This window comes from Vigna unguiculata, chromosome 8 (assembly GCF_037176805.1).
Source record: "Vigna unguiculata cultivar grain cowpea cultivar isolate G323 ecotype 2 chromosome 8, ASM3717680v1, whole genome shotgun sequence".
In the NCBI taxonomy this organism is placed as follows: domain Eukaryota; kingdom Viridiplantae; phylum Streptophyta; class Magnoliopsida; order Fabales; family Fabaceae; genus Vigna; species Vigna unguiculata.
Genome location: NC_140799.1, coordinates 5682380 through 5694200, shown reverse-complemented (window position 1 = coordinate 5694200; position 11821 = coordinate 5682380). Strand labels below are relative to the sequence as shown.

Below are 11821 nucleotides of genomic sequence, written 5' to 3'. Positions count from 1 at the left end.
TAGTGCTTAAGTAACGTGTGGTATTAGGAATTGAATGAGAACCACATATTCTAACATATATATATATATATATATATATATATATATATATATATATATATATATATATATATATATGAAAAATACTAGTATGAGAAGATTTATATAAAAAGTGAAAGAAAAAATTATCATATTTAAGTTTAGAATTTTAGATTAAAAATAATTTATGGTTGTTATTCATTAATAAAATTAGATTAAAAACAATAGATTAGAGTGTACTTGTCTAACTTGAAGCAAGTAAGGAATGTGCGGAGGGGAGATTGATTTTAATACTTGTAGTTCAAGTTTTCTGTCCTGGTTATAGATGCGATTACATGTAAAGTATGAATTGAAAGATGGAGGAGATTTGATGGTTTAAGATAAAGATATTTAAATCTTATTTGTAGAAGTCCAATCAATAAATTATATGAAGACCCTGTAATAAGAAAATTTGTACATATCTTTTTATATATATGAGATAAAGTTCCCCCACATACTTAAAAATATATATATATATATATTATATATATATATATATATATATATATATATATATATTTAACTTTAATTTTAATCTAAAATCTAGGACTTATATTAGGATAATCTAATATCCAGTCCAAATTCATTTAGGAAAATTACCCGTTAGTTCATAAGTACTTAATAAAACTCTAGATAAAATGATATGCTCTAGTTAGTAGTCATGTTCTCCATAAATATTTTTATAAGAGAATAATAAAAATTGAAATCAATTTATTTATTTATTAAAATTATAGTTTGTATAGACGAGCTAGTAAATTTATAGAAACTATTTTGTGAAGTTTTTCAGAATATAATTTTTATTTATTTTTTCTGATAAAAATGTTTACAAAAAAAAGGTTCATTCCAACATGATATTAAGCAGACATCAATATTCATAATGGAGAGTTGACGTTCTTTGTGAATCTCTATCTACTATATATACGAGTGGATGTGAAGGATGGTCACGCATGACCATAACGTTCAATGGTTCTATTTCTATATACTATTTCATCGATGGAGACAAAAAGATGAGACACTAAAATCAATGTAACATACAGAGTACAACAAATATGTGTCCACAAGATCTTGCATTTCAGTCCTCTGAAAAACCAAAGTACAACAAATTTCTCTTTGTCCAATAATGTTATTACAATTCCTAGCATTTGGATAAGTCTAGAGAAATCATGGTATTTTATTCATCTCCTGTACAAAACTCCATAGCCACATCTTTATGTTTGCATTTAACTTCAGAACCAGACAACAATCCAGGGCCAATAACTCCAGTCTCTGATAATGTATTTAATCTTTTTTATGTAGAACTTCATTGATATCGAAACAAATGCTGAGGATTTGACCTAACCGGGCAACAGCGTCGTATTGTTCCTCATCTGTTGCCGCTTGGGCTAATTCTTTGGCGAATGCCGCCACAATCTGGCACATCTGCCAAAATAAAGAGATAGATTTTAGATGATAAGATACTCTTTCCTACCCTCTGTTACATCATGCACTGAAACAAATTTATTTCTACCTCATTGTAAAGAGCAATTAAGTTTATACGCTCTGTATCAAAATCAAATAAAAAATAATACAAGTCCGGTGTACCTGCACAAAAGTGGAAGAACTAAAATCAAATCTTTGAAATAAAGGCTCTTGAAAGAAAAATTCCAAATCAGAATGAAGAAACAGTACTTATGACTCTGACTATAGGCCGAGGAAAAGTCTCAAAGACGATGAACTTGTTTACATTAACTCGCGTGGGCCTGCCTTTAACTTGGTTGTTTTCTGCCACTTTTGCTGGCAAATTCCTCTGCACAAGTTCATAAGGTAGTCAGAATTTGGACTTGAATTCATGAATTCTAAAACAGAAAAAAAAAAAAAAAGTTCAGCGTTGTGTGGCATGGAATGGAACCTAATGCACTTACAAGGTATCTGTTCTGGAACTCAACGAGGAGACCTTCTTCCAAGAGACGAAACCTTCTCTTTATAAACAGAATCTGTGCTCTCTGCATTTTTCTATGCTGATCCAACAGGAAGAAATCCATATTTGACTTTGCGTGCTTCCCAAGATTACTAGAACTGCGCATTTCACTCTGCTTAGATTGGTTGGAGCTGGAGCAAGACTCCACATTTGTAATATTTGGACCATTGAACACTCGTGAGTTACACTGTAATTCAACTGGTATATCTGCAACTGCAATATTCAACTCCTCACAGATAACCTTCTGAATCTTCAGATCCTTATCTTCAACAATATCACGCCACCTCGCATAGCCATGCCTTAACAGAAAAGAATCAAGTTAATACAAGTTACACCATTGCAGCATAGCGAAATACCTTCTTCCAAAATCTTCTATAATATGAAAAACTCTTTCATGGTTTAATAACATGGAACTTGGAACATCTTTTCACAGTAAATTGTTTAAACTCGGAGAGAGACACATGCAGGGAAAATTATCTGCTAGAACTTACTTCAACACGGCTTGCAGCAGCAGTAAATCATGAACCTCCTTCCATATCTTTCTACCCTTCATACGTGGATGGCGTGGTAAGATATCATCTGAAAAAAGTTGTGTTCCAGGATTTTCTAATGCAAGCTTCACCTGTCATTCCACATTCAAAGATAAAGAACACTTTCATCACCTACAGTTAATATTAACTTCGACAAGAGATAGCATATAAATAATGCCCGAATAGTATGCTAAACACAAGCAATACAAAGCTTAGAATCCAAAAAAAAAACAAAATTAAAGAACTTACCTTTTTTGCTATCAAATTCATAACACCGATCCTTAGAAGTGCAGTTTTTATTTGAAGTCCTTCTTTTGGAACGCCATCTAAAGACACATTATAATCGGTATTTAGAGTTATAAATTACTCTGTATCATCATATAACTGTACATAGATGGTTAAGATTATTTTTCATCAAAACTCATGTAAATAACTAGTGGTAACTGGCGAAAAAACTTTGTAAGAATTGAGCACATATCAAATATCAAGGATTTGAAAAAACTGTTATCTTTCTCATGAAATCTCACGAGCAGAGAGGGAAAATTAGTAAACTGAAAGCACACGGGAGAATAACAAAAGAAACTGACAAAATATCAGAACAATAAGAATATAGTACCTATGAATGTAGGTGAATCAGTAATATCTTCTATAACATGAGACAAAAAAAGTAAGCTATACCTGTTAAAAAAAGGTATATGTAGTTAGAGACCAGTGATGAAGATTGTATAAAGACAATTAAAGCTAATGGGTTCAAGATCAGTAGCACTAAAAACAATCATAGCATTAAATTATGAAAAAAGTAAATGGAAAATGTCAGATTAATACTCCATGATTTCTTCATAACTCTTGTGTTTCATCCTGGAAGCAAACTTTTTCCAATCAAAATCACGTAAACCAAACCTGTAATTGATTCGCCAAATCAGATTAACAACAAATATTTGTATGTAATAAGGTTAAAAGAGACTAAAAGCAGGATATAACCTCATCATAATTTGAAGAAATTGAGCCCTTTGATTTGGACTAAAACCAAGTACTTTCAACGATTTTCCTCGACGTTCCATCAAAGGATGTGGCTCTGGGCTCTCTGCTGTAAATCATTAAAAGAAAATTAACATCACAGTCAAGGACAGATACTGAAACTCAATCAATATTCAAAAAGTAAACACTGATATGTACCGCGAGATTTCTTTCCGTGAACCCTTCTAGTAGGAGTAGTAGTCTCATTTGAATCATATTCACTATGATCCCCTTCATAATTTTCATCTTCACCATCAGATCTTTGATCTACCCATTTACTAAAACCTTCCCCCTAGAAAGAAATCATAGGGGAATTGGGGAAATCATCAACAAGATAAACACTGAAATACACAACTCAAATAAGAAAAAAATATTTTCCCTCAAATTAATACACTTGTTAGCAGCAAAAATTCGTGCATGACTTACCACCCATTTGGTGCGTGTTCGCTTCCCTTTGCCTAAGGCATTTAACTTTTCAACTTGACACTGTTCATATGCTTTTCTCAACAAGCCTTCCCAGTAAATAATTATCCTCAAACTTTCACCAGAGAATTGATTCTCCTTTGCTTCATTTTGTGCCACCTCCTCTGCTGGCTTAACTCCGTCTATGTATTCGAAATTTGCCACCTTCAGCATATAATATGTGAAGTCAATAAACCTCAAAAGCATATGCAAAATTATATGATTGAATAAACCTTAAAAGCCTTCAGAAATCCATCTTCATCTTCACCATTCAAAGCAGCATCTTCACCTCCAACTCCATCACGATCCAGCAATCTATTATAAAGAGGAACATGAAATTAAACTCTTACAAATTTAACCATACTTTACACCATAATGAAAGCTTTTTATTTTTATTACCTGTCTATAGCATCATCATCATAATGAATTTGACGAGACCTGCTTGCTTCATCATTTTCATCAGCAAATAGCTCCTCTGAGCCATACCTTACGATATCATCTAACTCTTTCTACTCACATTAAGTTACTAACAGTTACAATCAAAACCTCATAAATACTAATTTTTAATTGGACATAGTTCCATTAAAAATTTACCTGCTTAATGTTTTCATCCTGTAGCCTCCCTACAACCAGGTGTTCTAACACCCTTTTCTTCTTTGTCAGCTGAATCATCCTTTCTTCAATTGTTCCTCTTGCTATGAACCTATAAATCATCACCTGCAACAGAAGAACTACTGTGACCTTTCATGTCAACAATAATAGTCAACTACATATTAATGAAAAACAACCCCAACCTTCTTTTTCTGTCCATGGCGGTGAGACCTGGCCATGGCTTGCAAGTCAGCATGAGGATTCCAATCACTGTCATATATAATAACTGTGTCTGCTGCAGTAAGGTTTATCCCTAATCCCCCAGCTCTTGTAGAAAGAAGAAAACAAAATCTTGAAGAATCTTCAGCATTAAACCGATCTATCTTTTCTTGTCTTTCAGCTCCTCCAACCTTCCCATCTATCCTCTCATAATGCCAATTCTAACGTTTAAAACACAAAGAACACAAATTCAATACCATACAAAAAATACAAACTTGTGCAAATTCTGAATAAACAAAACCAGAATTACATGAAACTAGTTTTTCAACCTAAAAAGTTTATCTTTTTTTATCTCAAGTCATAGCATGCTGTCATAATAACTAACTGGGTTACCTTGTAACAACAGTAATCTTCAAGCAAGTCCAGCATTTTCTGAAATTGGGAACATATAAGGACTCTATGACCTTGCTCTTTAAGTTTCACCATCATCTTGTCTAACAGTTGCAACTTCCCAGAGGATTCAAGCAATTGGCTATGAAACAGAAATGAAAGAAAATCAGAAACAGGATTTAGCACTAACTTTTGTAATAGCTTTCTTTGTTTTCATTAAGAAAAAAAAAAAACAATGTTTCAAACAGATAATGGCTCTGAGATAATGTAGTATAAGAGCTTACTCATATGGATTTTCATCATTAAGATCAGGTTGAAGTCCATTTAACATAAAGGGATGGCAGCAGAGCTTACGCAGTTCCATAACAACATTGATAAGAGAAATCTGAATTAAAAGGATACGAAACACATGAGAACAATATTATGACACGTTCATTTCATTCTTATAAAGTTAAAGTCAAGAATATGTAACTTCAGAAAGTTCAGTTCATCAAAAATGAATCTTACATGTGGACGAGCTCGGCGGGTTAATATAGGATAATTACGATTCAGAATTGCCTTGTAGAATTCTTTCTGTACACTGCATAATTCAACTCGTAAAATAAGTTCCTTTTTCGGAGGTAGTTCTGTCATCACATCTTTCTTCATTCCTGCAATGGCATAAGAAATTTGAATCCATGTTTTAGATATTCAATTTTATAAACAAATTACTGTAGATCATCATTTAACTGTAATGAAGACTCTGAGGGGGTATTTGGACTAGAGAATTTTTTTCATACGCGGGAATCATGATTTTGACTGGTCAGAAATATTGGTAAAATATTTATTTAGGCTTTCTAAAATCAAAGAGCAAAGTTTTAATTTACAAAAGAATTTAGTTCTTTACCATATTAAATGATTTAATGAGAGTAACATGTTATTCTTTTCTTAAATAAAGTTTTCATTTTACCTTGACAAAGTTAGATTCCCACCTCGCCAATGGGAATTTTAGTGTTACTTCTACCAAAACTTTTACTTCATTACCTCATAGATTGACTTAAAAATTTACTTAGATATAAGATATTTGTTTTCTTATTGCCCATTTTTTTTTATATTTGTTATTCAAATGACTTACTGTATTTCAAAAAACATGTGAATCAGATAGTTTTTAACACACATTTAGCTATTTCTATTTACTTTTAATATTTTTATTGCTTATTTTTTTCACATAAAAATATCTAACCTTTTCTCAATTTCAAATGAATGAGATAGTTTTTAACACACATTTAGCTATTTCTATTTACTTGTAATATTTTTATTGTTTATTTTTTTCACATAAAAATATCTAACCTTTTCTCAATTTCAAATGTTGAATCACTGAATTTTTACATTATTAAATAACATAAAAATATTGTGTTTTTTATTGTGTTTAACTCTTATTTTCTTTTCATTTATTTGAAGAATCTTTACTTTGTAAAAAAACAAAATTGCATTCTCTTACCAAGGATAATAAAGATTGATTAAAATGTTTTACGTTACATACCCTCAAAATAAACTTAAAAAGTCATTTATATTTTATTAAAGATTTGATAAATTAGAAAATTCCAAGCATTACAAAATCTAGTAAATAACCACTAACTGGACAATGCAAGGAACACAAAAGAAGGCAACAGAAAATGACATAGGAAAATAACTGAATCATAGAAAATAATGGTAACATTGAAATGAGGTTAAATATGCAGAAATTAATGAAGGATAAGATAGATGTATACTTCTCAAGAGATGTGGTGCCAACATTTTTTGTAGTCTCAGAATCTGCTCCTCTCTATTGATATCCTTAAATTCTTTCTGAAACTCCTCTAAACTTCCAAACTACCACAACCCAAACAAAATCATAAGGTTCTCATTAGTATCATCAATATATGAAAAACCTTACTCATCATAATTCTCTCAAAATACAAACCTTTTCAGCATCAAGGAAGTGCATCAGCATAAAAAGCTCATCCAAATTGTTCTGAAAAGCATAGAACAAGGTAAGGTGTCACATAGGTTTCAATTTCCAATGAAAAACTCAATGCATGTGTACTATAAGATAATTAATTGTTATTAGTATTTATATCTACTATTTATTTAACTTTTCATTATCTAATTTTTTATTTTCTATTAGTATCTACTAATAGAAAATAAACCTGAAGAGGAGTTCCAGTCAAAAGCACACGGTGTTGGCTTGATAATTGCGTCAATGGAGAAAATAATTTAGAATTTTTGTTCTTCAGACGGTGGCCCTCATCAACTATCTGCATTCAGATATAGAAAACAAAAGAAAAAAAAAAATCAAAACGAGAGGCATGTAACAAATTCATTTTTATGATTCTAGAGAATAATGAGTAGATAGAAGTGTACCATGCACTCCCACTTTATAGGTTTTAACGAGGATGAGTCGGAAATTATTGTCTCGTATGACGTTAATAGAACGTCAAACTTTACTCTTCTTCTTTTTCTTTCATCCACGATTTCTTTGCCTTTCTTTGAGCGAAGACCTTTAGGAAAGTAAAACTCATACTCTCTGATTAAAGCACGAGCATCGGCAGATCCAGAATACATAACCTGCAAAAACCACAGAAGAATAAACACATGCATGGAAATGCAACTAAGGAATCACATGTACTTACAACATTCATTTCAGGTGCCCACGTAGCAAATTCACGCTCCCAATTTCGTAAAGTTGAAAGGGGAGCAATCACCAAATGGGGACAAACATTATCCTCAAACAGCGATGCCATGAAAGCAATGCTCTGTATGGTTTTGCCTGAACAAGAAAAACTCAGCCACTAAGGTGACAGACACTGTTGTTTCAAACTCTCTCAGTTATGGGAGACAAATATAAGAGAAGGGAATAAAGAGATAATTAAGTACCAAGTCCCATTTCATCAGCAAGTATAACGTGAGTTTGCTTGGACCATGAATATCGTAAGAAGTTCAATCCTTCAAGCTGATACGGATACAGTGAACCTTCATTTATGCATGAATATGGAAGCAAGTGATCAAGTTAGTTCAAATCTCAATAAGATGCATAGTGTTGTAGGAAAAATCAAAATGCATACCCCCTGAAAGAAACTCAGGGCTGGCTTCGTACTGTACAAATTCTCTCTGCAGATTATTAGATTCAGAAGCTTCTGCAATACTACTTTTCTTATTGGACAAAACTGTCCTTGTTCTACACTGAAATGTGTAGAATCTTTCTATTTCTTTCTGAAATGCAGAGATATTTGATTCCAGCTCCCAGTGGCACTCATCATAGGGAAGCTCTTTCCACTTCACCAGATACTCCTTCTTATCATCGTTACCCCACCTGCACCATTTAAACAACACGCTCCATCACTTTGTCTGAATTCTTGAAATGTCCACACTTTTGAGTGTGTTCATCTCGTTTTAGTTTTCATTTGAAGAAATTGGAAAATGAAGTTTGTTATGGATGAACCTGCAAGCAAGTATTCGATCAACCATAGTCCATTCGGGTCTAATGGCAACAAAATCTTCATCAAAACTCTTGGCTGATTCCATACGACGATGGAAGCTGTTTACTCTGATCTTTAGACCTGGCTGAGTCTTGAAAGCCTTCAAAAACTCTTCTTCTGGAACCCTAAAGGAAAAAAAAAAAAGTTGCAACTGGTAAACAGCTAATAAATAAATAAATAAACAAGTTCAGATCATATAAAAACTCAACATGCATGCAGGTTTGAAAGAGAAATTAATGAACAAATATTCAAAACTAACAACTGTAGTGATAGAATGAGAGAGAGCAAGACTGCAAGATTCAAACAAAATAATCATTGAATTTACCATGTGCAGTGCAAATATGAGAGTCCCTTCCACTTAACAAGATATTGCTTGACCAAAATACGTTTTGACTCCAACTTTTGAGCATCACTTTCAGCAGCCACCACAGAACGCATCTCACAATCTAATATCTTGTCAATATCTTTGAGTGGGCTAACCTGCAAAAGGAAATACATAGTTTAAGTACAATCATAAAGTCATCACTCAAAGCATTACATTTGTTTAAGTGGTGAGATTATGCACTTAGAATGGAATGAATATGTGCATGTTTGACATCTCAAAAGCTCTTTCTATATATTGGGAAGGGAAGAAATGACAAAACATGAGATGAAAGAGAAAAACTGACTCTTAGATTACTGTGCTGCTATCTTAAATTCATTTTAATAATATCAAAAGAAGAGTATAACTTAAATCAGATTAAAATTGTCAATCCAAAAACAAAAAGAATCATCTTACTGTGTCACTGCTTTCGATTTTAAGAACTTTTTCCTGGTTCCCATATTTACTGGGGAAAGTATCAAAATCTTCATCAGACTCGTCAATATTATAGTTCGGCTTCTTTATACTTGATCTGTCACGAAGCCGCTCAGCAAAAGGGGTCACATTCTGCTATGAAAGAATTTTCTCATAAGCAAGCAGAAAGAACACCAGATCAACTTTTTATATTAACCAACAAAAAGTATATAAAAAAATGTTAAACTTCTTCTATACAAAAAAATCAAGGAAACAAGTATGGCTTAAATAAATTAAAATTGATAACACACAGAGGGAAAGAAGCAACTTACACTCTCAGTTGTATCACTTCTCGCGATGTTTTTTCTAGGTCTCCCTCGTTTCCTCGGGAGAACAACTGAATCGTCGCTATTTTTTCGTTTTTGTTGAGTGGAGCTTCCACCCACATTCTGCTAAGATAGAAGTTTCTCATAAGCATGCAGAAATATATAGCACAATCTCAGTTATATAATACCTATAAAAAAGTTAAGAGCTTAAAATAGTATATCAGAGAATTATAAACATCTTTTACATTTCTCAACAACTTTGCAGTAAAATATCATTAACTAGCAATCACTGATTCAACGTTTCCCACAATGCTTTAAATCAGATTCAAATTATTAACACAGAAATGAGAAGTGACTTACACCATCATTTCCATCAATACTCACATAATTTTCTGTAGATTTCACATCGTCATCATCTGAGTCATGAAAGTTGTAGCAGGGTCTACAACCCGATCTCTCACGAAATCTAATCGAACCACTCATTTTCTGAAAGAAAAAAAAAATGTAGAATTTATGCATGATTAAGAGAGAACGTCAAATTAATTAATAGAATATTTAAAACAACTTGCTAAGAAGAAAAAAAAAATACATTTAGCATTTTGGTATCATATCCAGATCAATGAATAACCAAGTTCAACCATTTCAATATCATATCTCAACCCTCGTATGCATTTGAACTTTCTAAAAGGGAAAATATTTATTCTTGACAACTGAATAACATAAAAATTCTTAAAGAGAAAACACAAGATGCAGCTAGAGAAACTATAGATCTATCAAAAATGCAAACACATGAAACAAAATACACCCTCCAAAGTATGTTATTTTATATACACACAATGGGTACTGAAAAAGGTAAACAGCATAAAAAAACTTCTTTATTTTAGATTCAGATAAAGCCTCACAAAGATAAGCAACAAAAGAAAAAAACTTCTTCATTTTAGATTTAGTCAAAGCCTCAACTAGATCTGCGTTCTAGCCAAAAAGTGCCATAGAGAAAATAAAACAGCACATGCATCCACTGATCAACCATAAATGCAAACACATAACCAAATACCTGATCAATACTTTGATACACACAGCATAATCTTCACCAAGTAAATCAATAAAAAAAATTATCAGTTCATTTTCAGATAAATCTCAGTAAGAAAAAATCTTAAAAAAAAATTTGCTTACACAAATAAACAGCATTTGAGACCACATACATTCATAAATTCATATAAAAACAGAAAACAATCGAAAACAAGCAAACCAGAAGGATTCAGATAAAACTACGAAACAACCAAAAATAAAAAGGAAAAACAACACATCAGAAGACCATCAAGGTGTCCATTTGAGGATTCTTCGAAAACAAGTATGTTATCCGAGGTAACACTTCAACATTCCGGTTTCAAAAACCGCTAATGAGAATTCAACACCAGAACCTCATCAGAAGCCATGCACGGTTCAGTAGTCATGGTTTCAAGAACACAAAAAAAAAATCATAACACATCAATAAAAGTGGTCTTGAAAAGTTACAAAGAATAGTACAAACCAAAATTAAAAGAGGAAGAAACAACTGAACCACGCTAGTACAGTAGCTAAACTAACAGCAACCAGCTAGAATGAACACTGAATATGAACTGGTGAGAACTTCAGAATTTGGAAGACAAAGGGATTTGAATATATGAGAAGGAATAGAAAGAAAAAGGCAAAGCAAGTTCACTTCTTAGTGAGAGCTTAAATGTAGTAGAAAGAGTGAAACATTCACGAGTTTAAATAGCCGGAGTCAGTTAATAGCAATGATGTACGTGTAGTTGATGCCTGTATCAAATTCGACACGTAAAAGATACGTGGACACATTTATTTTGAGGTGTATCGAACTCGACACGTTAAAAATACGTGGACACATTTATTTTGAGGTGTATTGAATTCGACACGTATGTAATACGTGAATATATTTATTTTGAAAATTCGACACGTAAAAGATACGTGGACACATTTATTTTGAGGTGTATCGAACT

The 11821-nt window shown here is 32.4% G+C and overlaps 1 protein-coding gene across 5 annotated transcripts; it reads right to left on the bottom strand.

The window, feature by feature from the left end:
- Positions 1–1051: 1051 nt before the first annotated feature.
- On the bottom strand, positions 1052–11542 carry LOC114193560 (CHD3-type chromatin-remodeling factor PICKLE). Of its 5 annotated transcripts, none has more exons than XM_028083409.1 (31): positions 11353–11542; positions 10182–10307; positions 9828–9944; positions 9499–9648; positions 9046–9200; positions 8684–8845; positions 8307–8554; positions 8119–8214; positions 7875–8011; positions 7606–7809; positions 7392–7499; positions 7166–7216; positions 6975–7074; positions 5731–5873; positions 5508–5608; positions 5227–5365; positions 4818–5054; positions 4618–4740; positions 4423–4532; positions 4257–4338; positions 3988–4188; positions 3721–3853; positions 3526–3631; positions 3370–3444; positions 3161–3222; positions 2794–2870; positions 2506–2636; positions 1959–2313; positions 1726–1843; positions 1565–1638; positions 1052–1476 (listed from the first exon to the last, which is right to left on the bottom strand). In XM_028083409.1, exons 2-31 carry the CDS (start codon positions 10302–10304, stop codon positions 1336–1338), a joined length of 4059 nt encoding a protein of 1352 aa, XP_027939210.1. In that variant the 5' UTR covers positions 10305–10307; positions 11353–11542; the 3' UTR covers positions 1052–1335. The 5 variants fall into 5 exon arrangements, 4 of the variants coding, with proteins under 4 accessions (XP_027939210.1, XP_027939211.1, XP_027939212.1 ...); XM_028083410.1 differs by having other exon boundaries at positions 3526–3628; XM_028083411.1 differs by having other exon boundaries at positions 9828–9947; positions 10206–10307.
- Positions 11543–11821: the final 279 nt, after the last annotated feature.

What these genes read in the sequence shown, in the direction of transcription:
- LOC114193560 (XM_028083409.1), bottom strand. Translation starts at nt 10,304, where the DNA reads ATGAGTGGTTCGATTAGATTTCGTGAGAGATCGGGTTGTAGACCCTGC. An exon ending in GGCACCACATCTCTTGAGAA is followed by an intron (nt 5,874 to 6,974) that starts GTATACATCTAT and finishes ATGCCATTGCAG; the next exon opens with GAATGAAGAAAGATGTGATG. An exon ending in GAACACGCACCAAATGGGTG is followed by an intron (nt 3,854 to 3,987) that starts GTAAGTCATGCA and finishes ATTTCTTTCTAG; the next exon opens with GGGGAAGGTTTTAGTAAATG.